This window comes from Callionymus lyra, chromosome 8, assembly GCF_982586985.1.
Source record: "Callionymus lyra chromosome 8, fCalLyr1.hap1.1, whole genome shotgun sequence".
NCBI lineage: Eukaryota > Metazoa > Chordata > Actinopteri > Syngnathiformes > Callionymidae > Callionymus > Callionymus lyra.
The window spans coordinates 21944462-21965106 of NC_141825.1; the positions used below are offsets into that span (position 1 = coordinate 21944462).

At 35.3% G+C, this 20645-nt stretch overlaps 2 protein-coding genes across 3 annotated transcripts in view; both read right to left on the bottom strand.

Moving 5' to 3' along the window:
* The window catches only part of nts (neurotensin), a 51817-nt gene extending 48645 nt beyond the window's left edge, over positions 1 to 3172 (bottom strand). Inside the window, exon 1 of one of the 2 annotated variants that reach the window (XM_087797233.1) lies at positions 3094 to 3172. The gene's annotated coding sequence lies outside the window, so the exon portion shown is untranslated. The remainder of the gene's footprint in view (positions 1 to 3093) is intronic. The other variant, XM_087797234.1, reaches the window with a different exon arrangement.
* Positions 3173 to 11108: 7936 nt separating this feature from the next.
* On the bottom strand, positions 11109 to 18580 carry alx1 (ALX homeobox 1). Its single transcript, XM_087797576.1, has 6 exons — positions 18433 to 18580; positions 18235 to 18349; positions 16856 to 17258; positions 16415 to 16713; positions 14152 to 14280; positions 11109 to 11651 (listed from the first exon to the last, which is right to left on the bottom strand). Exons 3-6 carry the CDS (start codon positions 17025 to 17027, stop codon positions 11322 to 11324), a joined length of 930 nt encoding a protein of 309 aa, XP_087653702.1. The 5' UTR covers positions 17028 to 17258; positions 18235 to 18349; positions 18433 to 18580; the 3' UTR covers positions 11109 to 11321.
* Between the last annotated feature and the right edge of the window lie 2065 nt (positions 18581 to 20645).

Consider the following 20645-nt stretch of genomic DNA (forward strand, 5'->3'; position numbering starts at 1 on the left):
AGATATCTTTGCCGGATCTATTTTTATTATGAGCTTAGTAATATTTTCCATCCCCTCAGTGTTCATCGTGGCTGAAGACGCATCCAGAAGCAGTCGCTCATCCAAAAACTGTACATCGATGATTCATCCTAAACTATTTTGCTGTACATCAAAGCCCCGAGCATGAAGAGAAAAGCCAGCAGCCGAACAGAAGCCGGTGAATCAGTCACGCTGACGATCTTTCCCGGATGCACTCCCGTCTTTTTCTTCGAGCCTTCTCAATTATGACAGCGATCGCACACCATGTTGAACTTTGACGTGAGTCTACTTGCTCTGATGGAAGTTAAGAAGTTACAGAAGTTTTTTTTAAGGGACAGAAGATTAGAAATTCATGACAGTGCATTAATGGACCAGAGATAGATTAGAAAGATGTGCAAACCCAATATATATATATATATATATATATATATATATATATATATATATATAAACGATAGTGATCGATTCATATAACAGTATCCAACTATTCAGAGCCCATTACATTTCACTCTCTGCTGAACCATCTATCGTTTTGAACAGCTATTCTTTAAAAACTTAACATCACTATTTTATCTGAGGCACCACCTGATGAGTTCTGAGGGCTGATGAAGCTTCATGAAGCATTATCCTTATTTTCCAAGCTGAGTAGGTGACAATGTTGGCCTAAAAGTGATAGTAGTTTTAATTTTTTTTTTTTTAAAGTTGCTTTCAGCCAAAGATCATATAGCAAAGATTGCAAGGCTCTAAAAAATGAGGCATTATGAAGCTTCGTCAATCTATCACCAGTCAATGGTACAAAATCCTACTGTCATGATAGAGAAGATTATTTACAGGGAAAAAAAAAACAGTCCCAGATAAAGAATCCGATTAAAAACATTAGCATATGAACACAAAGATCGGCAAAAGTGAGAGAAACTCAGCATAATGACCAGAATGACTAGAAAAAATGTGGAAAAAGGGTCAAAATAATAGTCTATCAACAGTCTGTGAGGTATCATCCATCACCTCCATATGGTGGTGCTTTTTCTAATCAGTAAAAGAAAACATAAAAAGGCATTTTCACACTACCAGAGGAGACTTTCACAAGTCTCACAAGGCAACAGGAAGGGGTGGATGTAGCAGGAGTCAGGGAGAGTCACACCTCCTTCAGACTTCCAATCCTCACTTCCCTAATGGATCCAAGCTTTAAAAAAAATAAAAATCAGACAGGGAGTGTGCAGACCCCTCTGGAAGAAAAGGGGTTAGAGGAGACCCCTATGTGGAAGCAAATATTCAGCACAGAGTGGTGGAAAAAAATGTTTTAAGAAATGTTTTCAACATGCGTTTGGTTTCAAGGCTCTATACCTTTTGTTTTTATTTGTGCTCTACATGTCCAGTCTGAGGGATCAAAAAAGGACACTGTTTCATTTCAACTAAATATCAGCTTTATAACTTAATTAATTAATCTTTCAGGTGGATTCAGAAATTGAAGCTAAATTTCACAGCGACAGAGTGAACACATCTGGTCACAACCACTTCTGAGTCCTCATCCCTGCCACGACTCACTCCAGTGATGCTTCTTCTCCACAAAGTGCATACAGGCAGCTTCCATCTTAGCTGATGAAAAATGTGAAAGAGTGCAGCTCTTGGTCCCACCTGACGCCCCATCTCTGCCGTCTTTAAGAGGTTTTAGAGCCTCTTATATCGAGCTCTTTGAGACATATCAGTGAACTGACTGACTGTGGCCACAAATTGAAATGACGTCACTGTGGTCGTTTTTAAAGGTCCCACATTACGTGTATTTCGAATTGGATAAGTTCCCTGAGTATATGTATATTATCATAAATACAAAATGATGTTCACTAGAAATGTATCACTAATCTATTTAGCAATAAATTGCCTACTTTCTCTTTAAAAAGATTATCTTCAGAAAATAATCTTAAACTATAATAAAGATCATTTTTGTTTCTTGGAGTTTAATTACACACACACACACTCAAGCCCACACTGTGCCACATACATATCTAAACTATTGTGTGAGTAAGTTGGAACCTTAAAGAAAATTAAATACAATTTTATGAATTACTGTCAACCTCATATATGTATGTAAAAATAATAGATTGATGGCCATTTTGACTTGGGTCTCTTTCCTAGACATTTGATATTATAATGTCATCTTCACTAATACACAAATATTTTAACTAAAACATGTCAAACAATTCACATTGTTCACAAAATCCATAAATATATGAGTTTATAGAAAAGGAAGAGTATTTACTCCATTAATAGTATTTACATTTCTACCCTTTTTTTTCTTACAATTTAAAGTAATTTCCTATAGCTTATTTATAGTATAGTATAGCTTCTTGTTAGTCTTTGTATCCTTTGTCTTTGTTGTTTTTCTTTTATCTATGTTCTTTATCTTTATCTTTAGACTTGGATTGTGTCATCTTGTTCTTTCTCTTTATGTTCTTCTTCTTATTTTATTTTTTATTTATTATTTTTTATTGTTTATGAAAAATTGCTGGCTATTGGAAAAAAACAATTTCCCGAAGGAGACCTCCTGAGGGATCAATAAAGTTTTACCTTACCTTACCTTACCTTATACGACGTTGTTTACAGCTTCTATTTGTTTGTGTTGTTGTGTCTGCGTGTGTGTAACAGCAGTAAACTAGTACTGACCCTCACAAAAGTCCAAATATTAAATGTAACTTTGTGTGAGCCAATATTAAAGCTTATATTTAAAAGTATTTATAGAAGCGGTGTGTCTTTATGTATTTGTCACTGCCGCCATCTAGCGGTTAAAAGTTAGCATCGCAGCCAATAATAACAATTCGGTATAAAAAGTTCTTATATATTGACATAATTGTGGTAAATTCGTGTATAAAATAACTGATTTTACAACATTTTATGCTAAATTATCCGGTGTTTGTTTTTACATTTGACTATTATGTAGGTTGTTGACATGAAGCTAACATGTTAGCTCTCCGGTATTACCTTTATAGACCTAAAATAAATGACTGTTTCGTTTTAACCTACTGTTATGAAATGTGTTAATACAACTAGCAACTTATAATAAAACTTATTTTTACTCACGTGTGGATTTTCGTGTTTTCAACCAGCAGGTGGGAGTGCTGCTTTAGCTTAGCTGTGTGTGTTCATGCTAGGAGCTAACAACATCCGCTCTAGCATCTTAACTCAGGTGATCAACTCACCTTCTTTATAGTTCAGTGGTTTTATGTTGAGTTCAGAAATGATGAAGGAATCAGATCAATAAATGGATCGTTTTTATTATCACTTGGTTGACGAAAAATTCTTGGAAAACTTGTTTTGCCAAAAATAAAACAATATATTAAATCCTAAATAAAGGAGATGTTTTCTTCTGTGTATCACAAAATCACAAAGTGGTCTTTTCACGTAGTGGAAAACCCACCAGATGTTTTAAAATGTTCGGAATAAATGATCATTTATTAATTTCCCTCTTAATTTGATGACTTTAAGAAATCACCAAAGTAATAATATGTATACTTTACTTGGAAAAAATGTCCCCGCATTAGTTTTTCGTTGATGTTTTTGTTGATTCGACTCCACTTTAAATCAAGTAATCAATTATTAATGAATTGATCTGATTGATTTATATTTTAATCTGAAAACCAGTAGACAAATATTCCTCTGATTTGAAGAATTGTCAAACTTGTCTTCCCTGCATCACAAAATCACAAAGTTGTCTCTTCAAGTGTTGAAAAAACACAAAATATTTATATAGATCCAAACTCATTTAAAGAACAAGATTGGATTTCAATAATAACTACTTGCAATGGAGTGTGAATTATTTTGCACGGGAGCTGTGTATGAAACAAAATTACCATACAACATGTTTTGGGCAAAACAGAGTTAAATCCTAAATAAAGGATTACTTTTGGACATTTTAATACATTAAAGATCACCAAAATAAAAAATATTTAAACTTTACTTTGAACAATTTTCACTGCATTAGTTTTCCATTAATGTTAATTGATTTAAAGATTAGATTTCAATTAAGAAGATTCTTTTCTTCTTTTTTGCATGAAACAAAAATGTATTTTCCATGTTTTTGGAGCAAAACACACTATATTATATCCTAAATAAAGGGTTATATGATGAAAAATATATTTTCTTTTACTTAAAAGACGTTTAATAGTATTTAAGTGTATTTTGTAATTGCCATTAAAGATCATCAAACTAAAAATGTACATTTTACTTGGAGAGATTTTTCCTGCTTGAGTTTTTCATTGATGTTGTATTGGTTAGAATCCACTTTAAATCAGGTGATATCATTGATCGATGAATTAACCTTTCCAAACCTTTTCTTCTCTGCATCACATAAGTACTGGGAAAACACCAAAAAATATCACTTCAGTATCCAAACTACTTTAAAAAAAAAATCTTGGGTAGGGTTGATTTTAAATAATGTGGTTGTGTAGATGTGTATGAAACAATAATTTCCAAATATACAATTATTTGTGTTATTAAATGAATTTAATGAAATGATTATTAATAACTTAAGGACCACATTGTTCATTGTTTTTCACAGATCACGTCTGTTCGCAAGTCATTAGAAAAGGATCAGGCTGATCTTGTCATCCCTGCATGTCCACACTGGATCTATTCACACCTTCACAGCAGGAGCCCATTAAACCTTCACACACCAGGAGCCAGCGTGAAGACCTATTTGGGGCTTCAGATAGTGGATTGACCTTTTTTGAATTGTGTTTTAACTCACATGTGTGTACTTGTACACAAAACAGCATGTGTTTGACCCACTTATAGACCTAGTATGGGTTGGTCCATATTTGTATTTTCCATTAAAAGATTAGAAACATATTAAAATGGACCCTCATGTATCATCCACCGAGGTCATCGAGGCATAAAGCTGACATCACCATTAGCCGACGGTGCACCAGAGGAGCGATTGGTCACGGTGGATTGGACTACATCTACCATGGGACCGAGCTGCACTTCCACATGTTTCCCACGCACCACTAACATACAACACAAACAAATACACAGGGACGCAGGCAGACACACACACACAAATCCAAATCCAGTAACTGGACTCCTGCTTTGACTGACAAGAACCAGCAGAGTCCACATCCAACGTCTTCCTCTCTTCCTAATTGGATTTGCTCGGCATCCTGCCGCAGGCCTCTAATAGCCTGGTGTAAGCGTCCTCGGGCCCGGAGTGGACCACTTTCTCCTCAGCGCTGAGCACCAGGGACTCTCTGAAAGGCATTTTTGGCTACATATGCGAACTCTCAGAGCTATTAGGTACTTGTAGATTTTGAGGGGTTTTGACACCAGTGTCAGAACAAGACTACGAGAAAGAAAACAACAATTACTGGGGAAAAAAAAAGTGGGTCAAATGTTCAAGTAGGAGAATACTTGCGACCAACTTCGTGAACCTGTTGCTGTTCCGATTTCTCCAGTAAGTTTAAGTGGGTTTGACTTGTGAACTATTTGGAAATTAAAAGTAAAGTCACCTTACATCGAACTTCCAAAAAAAAGAGGATTAAAATCTTTCTAACAGGGTATAAGATATTGTCTTTCTTGGTTGATATTCCTTTATTGACCTTCTGACAAGATTCCAAGGTTCAGAGATATGGTAAATAGACAATATTTGATCACAGGTTTTTAGCTAAACCATTAGATACTGAAGAGATGTTGGGAACAGAAACATACGATTGCATTTTGTCTGTGAATAACCATCTGGATCCATATATCTTTTGAAGGGATGTCACTCTCTGGTGCGAAGAGAGGAAGGTGTTGTCCAGGATCTACCCTAGAAAAGTGGCCTTAGCAACATCGTCTGGCTTCTACTCCGAGTCTCTTCCAAATGACTGAGCTCTTCGCCTTATCTCTAAGGGTGAGTCCGGACACCACTTGTATCCGTGATCTTGTTTTTCCAAAAACTACCCAAAGTGGATGAAAGTAGATCGTTGTACCGATAAATGGGGATTGTTGCCTTTTGGCTCAGCTCTTTCTCTACCAAGATGGATCAACATAGAGACCTCACGTCGGAGAAGGCTGACTCTACCTGTCCATAACTCAAGACACCAAACTCCCCCTGCTGGGGAAGGATATCTTCTACATCCTAGACAGGGAATTGCACCCATTAACCCTTGGGTCAATGTGACCCGAAGGCCCGGAAAACAAATGTGTTTGAGGTATCCCTTGTGTTGTCTGTGGGACTAGGTTGATTTCGAGCCATTGGGTCACCTTGACCCAGAGATAACACAAGGGTCAAGGACGAAGGACCATTGTAAAAGGGAATATAAAAATAAACACATTTATAACAGAAATATTGACTAAAATTTTTCCTAAATTTCTGCTTCGATTGTGTCAGATTCTGTATCGTTTTTGGAGAAATGACATTATTTATTTATTTAACAAATATTAGATTAGAAATATAGTTGATAAGTTCTTGAGACGATCACAAAGGTCACATAAAATATTTTTCTATTATCTATCTAATATTGTATTTAGAAACATATGAAGATAAAAAATATATTTTTAATTGGCCCTTTATCATTCCTTCTATAGAACATGTGTGACTCCAGAAGAGTCCATGTAATTTTACAGACCTTGATTTATGGTTGATCAGCAGCAGTTTCTGGCAGAAGATGGTCTTATTGCAAGAGAGCAAAACTGACCAATTTGTAAACTAAATTGAAAAATATTTTCTAGAATTGCTTTCAAAAACGTGCGACGTTGATTCATTCCTGCGCTCACGTGATCTCAGATGAATCGTTTTCTAGTAACCAAAGTTGTATTTTTAAGTGACGCTAAAAACCGCAACAGATTTGTCCGTTTTTATCAGTCGCCATCATCAGGAATAGAACGCTGTCTCGTGACAGATGACATTGCTCAAGGGACCAGTGGTAGTCTCAGTTCATTCCGGGGGTGTAGAAGAAGTGGAACATCAGTGCTGAGTGATTAGAATAACAACGGCGGGCCGACAGCAAGTGTAGATCTCTGCTGTGGAACGCTCTTGAGCGCCATTTTTCAGCCCCCGCCGAAACGTTTGATCCGGCCTTCCATCATGTCAACTGCTGAGTGTGTAAGTGTGTGTGCAAGTGTGTGCGTTAGCCACACAAACTTGTCAACCTCCCCCACGTGAGGTAGTGCGGGAACTTGGGAGGCGAGCTCTTATATTAATGGCCACAGTTAACCCGGGAGGGTCAAACCCATTGGAGCCGTTGATGGATCTGGTCTGCGGGAGCTCTCACTCCCCAGATTCCAAGTGCACACACACACACACACACACACACACACACACACACATGTCCCAATGTATGTGGTTCGTCCCTTATGGTGATGATCCCAACCATACAATGACAGAAAACTCAAGATGAATAAATATTATTGGTACAACTCTAGGCGAAAATGTTAAAAGTGAAGTTGGTATCATGAATCCAATCAAGGGGTCAGTGAAAGTAGCATCAGGTCTATCAAATACAGTTGTAGTTGTTAGATTTACAAGGGGTATTGTATAATTATTCGGACCATCTTGACTTTCAAATCCTTTGGGCTCAGCCTGACTTAACCCACTCTGAAGAACCTCCTGACTCCAACTCTCTGAAGAACCTCCTGACTCCAACTCTCTGAAGAACCTCCTGACTCCAACTCTCTGAAGAACCTCCTGACTCCAACTCTCTCTGAAAAGCCTGCTGACTCAACCCACTCTGAAGAACCTCCTGACTCCAATTCTCTCTGAAAAATCTCCCAAATCCAAATGTCTTTGAAGAACCTACCGACTCCAACTCTCTCTGAAGAATCTCCTGACTTCAACCCTCTCTGAAGAAACTCCTGACTCAACCCACTCTGAAGAAACTCCTGACTCCAACTCTCTGAAGAACTTTCCAACTCCAACTCTCTCTGAAGAACCTCCTGACTGTACCCTCTAAAAATAACCTCCTTCCTGACTCGACCCTCTCTGAAGAACCTCCTGACTCAACCCTCTAAAAATAACCTCCTTCCTGACTCGACCCTCTCTGAAGTACCTCCAGACTCGTCCCTCTTTAAAGAACCTCCTGAATCAACCCTCTCTGAAGAAACTTTTGACTCCAACTCTTTGAAGACCCTCCTGACTCCAACCCTCTCTGAAGAACCTCCTGACCTCTCTCTGAAGAACCTTTCGACTTTATCCCTCTTTGAAGAACCTCCTGACTTGACCCTCTCTGAAGAACCTCCTGACTTGACCCTCTCTGAAAAATCTCCCGACTCCAACTCTCTCTGAAGAACATGCTGTCTCAGTCTCTCTGAAGAACCTTCTGTCTTCATCTCTCTCTGAAGAACCTCCTGACTCGACCCTCTCTGGAGAATCTTCTGACTGACGTGACCTAAATCTGATTATTTTTCCCCCTAAGCGTCAGTATCTCATCTTTTAATGACAATCCTTGTGAATATGAAGTCTTTAATCCCATACATATTTGATCTTTGAACATTTACTCTTCAAACGTTTTCTTGTCATGAGGAAGTTTTAAATGAAGTTTGTGTCAGAGAAGCTTTTCATGTCTAAATGTGTTTCAGTTTGTTCCGTCTTTAATATAAACTATAGAAACTGGACGGTTAAGTAAAACCCTTAGTCACAAGTAACTTTATTAAACACACCATAACTCACAGGTCGGTACAACAACAACTGCAGTTCATGTCTTGTGTCAGTTAAGACTCTTCTCCCCCTTGACAAGAAACAAAAGTGCTGCTTGTGTTCGACCAGCGACTGTAACATTACCAGACACTCCACCGTCAACATGTACTTCCTTTAACACTGTGATGCGTGTGATGTTGTCGAGTCCTTCAATGCAACACTTTTAAGTCTTCAAAAGTTCATGCTGTAGACATATTTCTTAAAATGATATCTGCAATTATAATAGCCTTAGTTACAAATAAAGATTACTTACCTACTATTCAACTCTCCCTTAAGGGTTAGCTGATATGTTGATTTAAGTGTGTCTTAAATAGATGTTGGACTCTATTATATCATCAGTATGTGTCTGTTTGTAAAAAACTCTCTTTTCATTGAAATATTTACATTAGAAAATGTTATTTACCCCGCCCACTGAAAACACTTTGTTTTTCTGAAGATTCAATCTTTTTTACCATAACCACGCCCACTCTGCAGTCAAACGTTTGTCACCATGCGTCATCAATCCCAAAAGTCTCCACCTCGTTGTATAAACAAAGGACTTTATGGACTCCGCTCTCGTAGCCTCTTGTTCGCCCATATTTCAGCCGGGGGGGGGGATTTTATTCCGTAATAAGTTTAAAAATGTTCACGATGAGGGACTTACTGCATGTGAGTGAGTCAGGAGATTTGAGTTTTCATATTATTAGTATCCTAACTATCAGTGGCCACTAGATGCCAATCTATGATATTAGTAGCTATTGATCTGAACCAGCTATTGATGTACTATATTCCTAACCACGTCACTTACACCCATGCATGAAGAGGTCAAAAGAAACTTTTTTTTTTAAACTCTCTGGAATAAAAAGAAAAGCTAATTCAACTGACAGGAATGCTGAAGATGATGACAAACATACCAACACTTTACACAAAATGTGAAGATGCTTTGTAACTTGATTACAAAGGTGAAATGAAATTTAAAAGGCTACCAAAAAAAATGGAGAAGAAGAACTGGGCAAGACAAGGGTTAGCATTGACAGGCTTAACACAGTGACATGAACTACAAAAACAGAAACTTATAAACTTTATTTAAAGAACTTAAATTGTGTAAATTCATTCTGAAATGAGCAGCATAAAAGGCATTTAAAACACATTTTAAGTTCACTCTCTTTATATATACAACATGTTTTTTTCTACTCCCATGTTTTCTACAGGGCAAAGTTTAGGAAAAAAAAAGAAATGGGGATCAAAGCCTCTGTGTTATGATGCGTGGAGATAAGGTAACTTTTGAATGGCAGCGACCAGGAAGTAGCCCAGAGGAACAGAGTTTGTTTTTGAAACCATAGCATCTGATCCCAGTTACGGACCTAATTGAATCAAGGCCACTTTTCTGAAGACAGGGTTTCCCCCCAGACGCCCTCCACTGCCCACTGTGATTTCGCAGAACAACAAAAGGATGATGTCAGTGGTGCAAAAACCACAAGATTGTAGTTGATGCTCAAGAGGAAACCAAGAAGGGACTTGGACCGGAAACAAGGGTCGCTGAATTTTGGGCGATTAAAGACAAAAAAATCATCAGATCATAGACGTCGTGAAAGATGGTTCGGTATCGACTTCAACACGGCATGGACACAAAACTCCAAATGGACTTGAACAGTTTGCGACAGTGCCTTGACTCTGTAAAAGTGTCGATTCAAGTGGTACTTTTGGGCCGAACTTTTAGGTACTTTACGTCAAACTCTTTTGCCAGGCCTGGACCCAGGGCGACTTCTAAATTAACGCGCATTCCGGTTAAAAAGAAACCTTATCAATCATGTTGAGACATTTTTAAACCACTCTTGTTGCGTTACCTCACCTAGTGCTTACTTTCAATTGAAGACCTGAAAGCCACATGGGTCACTGTGACCCCTCCAAATTACGACCACCGATATAAAGTAGGAGCTCCTTTGGATTTAAAAATGACCTCTTTAATTGGCTGTTTTTTTTTTTCTGGGAGCTTAGCACGTACTTAGTGAGGATAAAACTAGTTAGGATTATTAACTATTACTCTTGTGATAATGTGTTGACGAAGCTTCATGAAGCAGTGTCACAATTTCAAGAGTTCACTAGATGTCACTCTCTGCTCTATATCTTTTAACAGTATCGAAACCTCAATTAATGTTATAACCGAGGGCGCCACCTACTGAGCTCTAAAAATATGACACTGTGTCATGAAGCTTCATCAACACATGACTAATCTCTTACCAATATTCAGACACGGACAGATGTTACAGAAATGTGAATGTTTAACACGACACAAAAGAAAAAAACTATCATGTTGAAAAATATAGCTTAATTAAGCTTATATGGAAAGTTAAAATCGAAACATTTTTTGGGTGATTTTTAATCTGGATAAAGAAAAACTGTGTTTTATGTGTAGCACCAGCTACATAGAAGGGAAATACACATGTTTAAACCTTGTTTGAATAATGTTTATTGTTTTACTTAAACCTGATCTGCTCAAACCTTAATGATCCAAGATGTCGATTTCAAAACGAGCCCAAACAGAACCTGAGCTCCATGAAGGCAGGATCAAGTTATAACCCGAGAGACAAACAGGTCCAGAAACTAAAAAAAAAACAAAATGTTGTCCTTTAAATAACCTAAGAGCCCACGCTCTCCATCACATGGCCCAGGAGATGTTGGCCGTGTGCTCTTTGGCTTTCATGCGCAGCACGGCGATGCTGGACGAGCGTCGCTCGAACTCCGGTTTGGTCTCGAAAGCGTGGTGGCCGTTGGCCGTGGGAGAGAGGAGGGAGTCGGCGCTGAAAAAGTTGTTTAGGGAGACGTGGCCGAACTGGTTCTGGTGGTTGGGGAAGCCCACGTACTCGGTGGTTCCGGAGGACGAGCGCGGGGAGTAGGAAGCGACGCAGGGCGGAGATCCACGGGGGAGCATGCAGGGGGAGACCACCGAGCCTCCGGGGGACGGGCTGGGCCACAGGTTGTTGGGGATCTGAAGGAAACAACATTGTGTCATGATACAGAAATCTTCTTTAGCTCATGAGTTATTGTCGTACAAAACCACAAATACGTTGAATAAAAATGATATTGCAATGTAGAAGAATACACAAAAATTAAAACACACAAAAAATAAAGCGTATCAAGGGACATCAGGATATTATTTTAAGTTTTAAAAGAAATGTTAATAAATATATGTAAAAGATTTTAGAACATAAATAGTCACTAAACTTTTATAACAGCGTGAGATAAAAAGCAGGAAATGATTTTATATACCAAAGATTTGAGGGGAAAAAAAACAACAACAAAGTTTGTAAAAAACTAACAATTGATGAATCATGTTGTAATTACGTACAATTAATGTGTTTATGATGGGATCAACTTAAAATCTAATACGTTTGGATATAAATATATTATATTATATTTTGATTTTATTCTTATTAAAGTTGATTCCATCATAAACACATTAATTGTAAGTAATTACAACATTAGGAAATAATCATAAATATCAAAACATTCTGTATTTGTCAATATTTTGTTAATATTTTGATACGATTACAAATAGTTGTTACAACATGCGACCAGTAGAAAAACTCCAATTTGTCTAGAAGGGTATTTTAATGTTCCAGGTTATTCGTGTTATAATTATTATTACAATAATTTATTTGTTGCATCACTAATAACTATTCAATATACAACAATTTTTATTTCAACAATTGTCACATAAAATACTGCAATCAGAAGAATAATGATGAAAACTTCATCATCATTATTTAGTTTAGAACTTGATGAAATACTGTGTAAAGGTATTCAAATATAGTACAATATATCAAAACTACTATATAAATTCTATAAAATAATATGTAACTTTAATTTAATATGATCAAGCCGTTTAATATGAAGAGAATATTTTAACTTTTCATGCATAAACTAAATCCATGGAAACAGATAATAATTTTAATCGAGAAAAAAAGGCTTTAAATCAACTTTATGAGTGAATAGAAACAATAATTAAATAAACATGATTTATCTATTTTAATCCACCCTAAAAAAAAATTAATAAGGGGAGTGATTCAAACAAATGCAGTTATTTATTAATATTTAAAGTAAAGTATTCTGGAGTCATACTACTAATGAAGTTTATTCATTTTTATTTATTATTTTAACAACAATATGTCTCATTAATAGTTTCTTAAAGCTTTAAAAGCTTAAATGACATATTTTATTTGATATTTTAAGACATTTTTATCATCATTGACCATTAAACTTGTGATACATCAGAGCAATAACGTTGAACGATGAGCGTCTCGAGCTCGGCTCACACTCCTCTCTCGCTGCATCCAGACACGACTAATCGCACTTTCTGGAGGGAAACACCTCGGAGAGCGAGCGCCGACTGACGCTCCGTCCGATCGCACCTCTTTCTTGGACTTGACCTTCTGTCCAAGACCTCAAGATGAATACGCGGGTCGACACGAAACCTGATCCCAGGTCATCAATCCTGACTTTCTAATCAGCGTCCAGCTGCTTATCAGAGAACGACTCGTCACGAATGAGTCACTGACAGACGTGAGAGTCGCTCGTGTTCTTTGGACTCATGATTTCACTCTCGCTTTTTTTGGATACTACTAAGTGTATTACTTCACTGGGACGGATGAATCTGGCAGAAAATACTTTAAAGATCATTCAAATATGCAATAATATCTCATTTATTGGAAGAGATGAGGGACAAAAGTCTTTAACACCTCTTCAATTACTGCATATTTATCAACTTTATTAAACAAAAACTAATGTATTCAATTATAACTCTATCAATAAAAACCTCACTAAGAATATAGGTCATGATAAATCATCAGCTCGTCTGAGGATGTCGTGATTTTAATGTTGCTAAACGTAATTAATCCATGATTAAATAAACTTCTTATGAGGCGTTAATATGACTAAACAGGAAATACAATTAAAGGAACAGTTTTCATGAATTATAATTTCTCAGCTAATGATGTTTTTTTTTTCAAATTTGTTCACTGTTTATCACTTTAATTGATTGATTTAATTATATTATATTACATTGACAGAAATTAAATTAATAAAAAACTCAATGTACTTTTGAAATTTACTCTTTTTTTTTTTAAAGAATATCCATTTTTAAAATAAATGTTTTTACGTAAATTGTATTTTAATGTTATTTTTTTTTTCTTTTTACATTTCTGGAATCAACCATTTTATAAATAACCTCTAACATCATGTCAGTTCAAGGCAAATCATTAGAAATTATTACACACATATTTGGGGGAAAATCACACTTCATTATATACTTATTTAATTTAATAATATATATTAAAATCTTTAATTAATGAAAAAAAGTGAATTATTTAATATTACTTGGAAATATTTCAATTTTCCCCCAAACATATGTTTCATTTTGATATGTTTCCTGTGCATGAGGTTCACGTTGATTTTGTTATTGAGTACTTTTTAAAACGTGTTGTACGTACTTGTGTGTAGCTGTCGCTCCTCGGTATCACTGACAAATCATACGTGGTCGCAAAGTGACTTTTCGCTTGTTGGATTTGTCCGTAACGTTCTCGCTTCCTCCACTTGGCTCTTCTGTTCTGGAACCAAACCTGCGACACAGAAAGTATGCAAAGAATCTTTAAGTTTTAGGTTTAAAGGTTCAGGAAGAAAAACTGCAGAGAATCACATTTAATGTCAGTTTATGTTTTGCTTTAATTCACGATTATTCCTTTATTTCATTTTTTTTTTTTTTAAGAATGGAATTATTTGACTGAAATGAGAAAATAAACTTGAAACTATCATTATTTACGATAAAAATACAAAAATCAACACAAGAATAATCACATTTATTAAATTGCATTACTTATATATAAAAATATTTTTTAATGTCTAACATCAATTGATGATCATAAACATTTCAATATAACCGCGATTGTGTTTCATTATTTATAAAAGTTATATAAATCATTACTAATAATAGTTATAACGATTATATAATTAGCCGTATTATTTCATTTAACCTTTCTTAAACATAATTTCGCATTTGACTTACTTTATTATGTTTTATTTACGATACTAATCATTTGTTTTAATATTAAAATGGACAAGAAAATAAAGTATAAGTTAAGTTGAATATTTGCAGTTTTTCTTAATGTCAAACTTCAATTGATGATCGTTCAGAACTAAATTCCAAAATAATTATTTGTGTTTTGATCATTATTAAGGAAAAAATGCAAAATGATTAAGTTAAACCTTCTTTTTTTTAAAACATAATTTTGCATTTGACGACAATATATTTTGTCTTATTTACAATTATATAATCCACTTGATCGTATTAATTACAATTTAAAAAAAAATTTGATGTATTAGTTTATTATTTTCTATGATCGATTACACAAATTTTATTTACCAATTTAAAAAATAAGTTGATTTATTTTGGATGAGATGAGAAGATAAACTATGAATAAAGTTGATTATTTGTCATTTTTTTCCATCTGCAACTTAATGTCAAACCTCATTATTTGAAGATAAATTAAAAAGATACAATTGATAATTATTTATCAACTGAATCATTTAGAAATAAATACAAATCAACACAAGGATATTTAGACTTAATTAATGATGCATAATAAATCACATGTATTATTTAGTTAAACCTTTCATAAAAATAATTTCTCTCTTGATTATCATTTATTAAGTTTTATTAAGAATCACAGGAAATAAATGTATCGACCATTTAAAAAAGAAATGGATTTTCTCTGCAACTTTATATCAAACCACCCTGGTCTGGAAAAGCGCTATAGAAATAAATATTACTTACTTACTTACTTATTCAATTTATAAAAGCTATTGGACTTTTTATTATTATTAAGAAACATTAAAAATCACGCCAAAAATAATAAGACTTATTTAATGATTGCAATTATTATATGCATTATTTTGGACTGATAATTAATTATGTTTCATCAAAGCTATAGGTAATGTATCCCATATTTTAAAATGGAAATGAAATACTTTTGAATAAGAGTATAAGATAAACTACAAATAGAAGTTGAATATTTATCGTTTTAATTCCCTGAACTGTAATGTGATGATCATTCTGAGCGAAAGCCTTTTTAACATTATTAGATACAAATCAACCCAAGAAAAATAACACTTGTTTAATAACATGTTTAATTTAAACTATACGGATTGAATTAATCCCGTATTTAAAATTAAGAAACTGAATTGTTTAGATAAAAGTAGAAAACAAACTTTATTAAAAAATAGTTGAATTGTTGCTGTTTTCTTCGATGCAACTTAAAAGTCACAATTTCAATTTTGCTCTAAATGATAACATTAACTTGTTATCATTAAATACAAATCAAGACAATATATAAATAGATATAAAGAAATAAAAAAAACACTTATTTAACGATTAAAATTATTAGATGTATCATATTTATTTTTTCTCTAAAAGCGTAATTTCCTTCTATTTAAACCTAGTTTCCAGTTGTGTTTTGATGACTTTTGCAAATGTGTTCGATCCTAAAATGGACTCGTGTATTAAAAGTTGAAATGAAAATAAGACTTAAGATAACTTTATTTTTCTTCTTGCGATAAAGTCTATTTTAAATTATTTGTGGAGGGAAAATACAACTTTCTTTCTCATTTTTTCGGCTTAAATTTCTGAACTCGATATATCGAAACGTACAAAAATATAAAGTAAACTGAAAGCCTGCAGGAGGACCGGTGATGATGTACCTGCACTCTGGCCTCCGTCAGCTCCGTCCTCATGGCGAGCTGCTCGCGCACGTACACATCCGGGTAGTGCGTCTTCTGGAACACCTTCTCCAGCTCCTCCAGCTGCGCGCTGGTGAACGTGGTGCGGTGTCGCCGCTTCTTGCTGCTGGACACGTTGGAGTCGCACTTGTCCGCCGCCTCGTCCGTCTGGTCCGCACCGGTGGAGACCGGCGAGGCTCGCAGCGCGCAGCAGCCGTCCATGGACGCGCCGAGGCCGGCGTGCGCGGACTCCTCGTCCGGCTTCTGAGCCCCGTAGCCCGCTGGAGCCAAGACAAGAAGAAAAAAGTTCATCCTTGGCACATTCGCAACAGATTAAAAAAAAAAAATCACATAACAACTAATAAAAAATTAAAAATAATATTCTAGTCTGTTTTAATGACTTTTAAAAAACTTTACACTCACAGTCTCCGCGCGGGGACGAGCGGTGCTCGCCGCCGAAGGCCTGCACGCATTTCTGGGGAGACTTGCTGAAGAAAGGCCCGTCCAGGCTCTCGATCACCTGGTCCATGTAGTAGTCGCTGGCCTTCATCGCGGAACTTTTCAGGGCGAACTTATCCTCCAGATACTCCATCATCTTACACGAGATTAACGCGCTACAATTGAATTAAATATCACCATTAAAATATTAATTTATAAAAAAAAAAAAAAGAGTCGAATCTGCGGAGCTATTGCTGTAGGTAAATGTAATAATTGTTAATTTGAGCTGCGTCTTGAAGGAAGCGCGTCTTTATAGAGATGATCAGGTTCTCCCTCCTCTCTGGATACTCCTCCCACCTGGACCTGGACCATCTAGACCACGATCGCTCTGGACACAAACAGTTTGAAAAAAGAAAAAAAGTCCACTTTCGGTCCCGTATTAACGCTTTTTAACGCGTTTTTTATCGAAAATAGCTGTTGATAAATCCGCGGAATTAAACGTTTTTTTTTTTTAAAACTTATTTTTTAGTTTTAAAATAACAAATTTAACATCTAAATACAGCAACACCCGAAATAGTACATTGATTTAATTAATTTATTTTAATGTCTATTTTACAAGAGATTAAAAAAATGTGTTTCCAGAAATAAATGTATAAATAAGTTTAAAGTTTCTATTTCTGAATTTCAATTTTCCCCTTCAAACCATAGATTAAAAAAAAACACACCGGAAATAAATTGAATATTTATAGTTTTAGTTTATTATTGTTATTCCTTTTTTTGTTTTTCTTTAAACCTCCAGATTTTTTTTCTTTTTTCTCCAATTCAATTTCTAGTGGAGTTCAAATCTGGATGTACGTGTCATTTTATGACTTTATCTATGATGCATAATAGGGTGGTTAGTTTAATCTCTACAGACAACCAAAAAAAGGGGAAAATAGAACATTTAATTTTGTGGGGAATGACCTGCAATGAGCTCCTGCAAGGGTTTGAGTGATACTATCTGTGGCTGTCACTCAAAGATTCAGTGTCAGAAAGGTGACATGGTGGGATGTAGAAAAATAAGTATTGTATACATATTTTGATCATATAATTAATAAAGGTTAAGTAAAAAAAAAAGTACTTTTAAATAAGAATGCTAAGTGCTAATTCTAAACGGAACTTCTTGTCAATATGAACCAACATTTTTTGAATCCTTTTACATTTATTCTGATTTTTTTTCAACGTATTTTTGTGCAAAGTGTGAATAAAAAGGTTATTATACAATTTATATTTGCACACAATGAGAACTCACACTTGAAATATGACTTGAATGCAAAGGGTGTTTAAAAAAAAAAGGGGTACAAACCATAATCTACTCAAGTTACCTCTAAGTAAAGTCTGGGTGTTCCATCCCGGCCCTCAGCAGCGCCACCTGCCTCGCCAAAGTGCGCCTGTAGCTCTGGTTCGCTCCGGGGTCAGTGGCGTACTCGGGCCTGTACGCTGCCACAGCAGGGGGGAGTGTAAATAAACAGAGGTGCTCTTATTCTGAAGGCCTGACTGGTATTACTGGGGTTCAGACTGACCTTATAACACCGACTCACACTGAGGAGAAAATGTGAAAGGTTCAAGGCGGGGCTGACGACTGCAGCTCATGTGTCAGGGAGGCACCTCGAGGATGTTTGCTAGACATTTGGATGATGTCAAAATGTTTCAAATACATAAATCTGTTGCCTTCCAGTAGTAGTACTTCATGACCTTGTAGTACTCGGATCCCGGACTACAGTGGGTACTATAGTACACTTGATTGTCTATGGAAATATATGTCATAAGACTGAATTTTTACAGCGTCAAAATCATACATTCAATTTGAAATTAGAAATTTTAAGTACTGTAGTTGTTTTTGGTGCTCAATTTTTTTTTTTTTTTTCAATGCATTAATAAATGTAGTGTCAAGATCAATACAAACAATATTCTGTGTAAATAAATTACATGTTATAAAGAATTAAATGTAAAAATTCAATGATAAAAAATCTGTGTGATTTTAATTTTCCTTTAAATAAAATTGTATTTGACCTGGATTTTATACACATATTTCTTTGACATTTAATTATTGATAGTTTTCAACAGTGCTTGTAATGAGATTGTTTTTCAAATTCAAAATAGGATTTTGATGCTGAAAAAAATTCAGTGCTAAAAGTTCATATTCAAACTCAGAAGGAAAACACTTACTTACATACTAGTCATCTACTTTTCTGTTAATAAAATAAATAAATATATATACTGTATATATTTTTATATATATATTTTGAAAGATACTGGCCACAACGCCAATGTAATGTATCGATGAAACTTCATGAAGCATTGTTATTATCTACCGAGCCCACCCGGTGGCAGTGTATTGCTGTATAATCTTTGGCTATAAACATTCTAATGACTAATTATGATGATTATCTTCTGATGAAAAATCCTACATTTTTACTAGTAACTTTTTTTGTCACTTAAAGCCCCAGACAGTAGAGGTGGGTTGATGAAGCTTCGTGAGGCGTCATCCGCTATTTCCAAGCTGTTACAGTGGAACAGTACAATTTTTCAATGGGTTGAAATACTTTTAGTTTTTGATTTAGCTTGAATGTTGAGCTCTTTACTTTATGAGATCTAGCAACTTTAAAAACAAGCTTTAAAAGTATCTTAAACTTAAAAAAAAAACAACATTTCTTATCATTTTGACTTCCGGAAGTTACACGTGATACCATTTGCCATTAAAGATTTTTATATAAAATACAAATATACATATGAATTTTGAACATAGATTTGGAGAATAAAATGAAAATAATTGTTCAAGCAGAAGTGAAGTGTTTTTATATCAGGGTCAAAGTGACCCAGAGGTCTGAAAACAAATGCACTGCATTTTTATTTTTGAAAGCCAGGGAGGCATTGACCTTGACCCAGAGACCATACAAGGGATACCACAAACACATTTGTTTCCAGGCCTTCCGATCACCTTGACCCTGAGATAACATATGGGTTGAATAAAAATATCTTTGTATTTTATTTTTAACATACATTTGTTAAATAAAAACATAAGTAATTAATGTATTGCTTTATAAAGAACATTTCAATTAAAAGGTTTTCATTGAAGTTTTTCCATTTTTTTTAATTTAAGACTTACATTTTTTTTTCCTAGTTAAAAAAAAACTTAAAAAGTGGCCTCAATTCAAAGTAAAAGTCATTTTTCAAGTCATTTTGAATTTGGTGTGAAAATACCTGCTTGAGAACCTTTGGCTCCTGCGAGGGTTTGTTTGAGTGATACGACCGTCACCTCAGCACTGATAAATGTCCAATTAAAAAAGAAAAAGAAAAAGTAGTTTGAAGCATTTTTCACTCCTGCATAAACGATAATCCACCAAATGTCACATGAAATTATCCCAAAACACATCTGTCATTTCACTTGGACTTTAAAGCCGGAGCCATCACGGCAACACTGGGATAGAATTGACCAATTATCATCCATTCCATGCTAATGAGCCTGAATTGAGTCCAACATGACCGAAGCCAGGCCGAGCCACAGCAGACGTGACTTCACCGTGTTCAGAAACCGCTCTAATTCAATCGACTAGAACCTCTGGCGAACCACAGGGCATTAAATAGACCAGTCGAATTTTGACCGAAAAAGCCGAAATTGAGAATGTCATCGGAGGAATATTTGTCACACGAGCGCGTTTTGTCAGTTTCCACGAGTCACAATCCTTCCCAAGCCTAACAAACATTGACTCGGGTTGCTTTAATTCAATTGGAG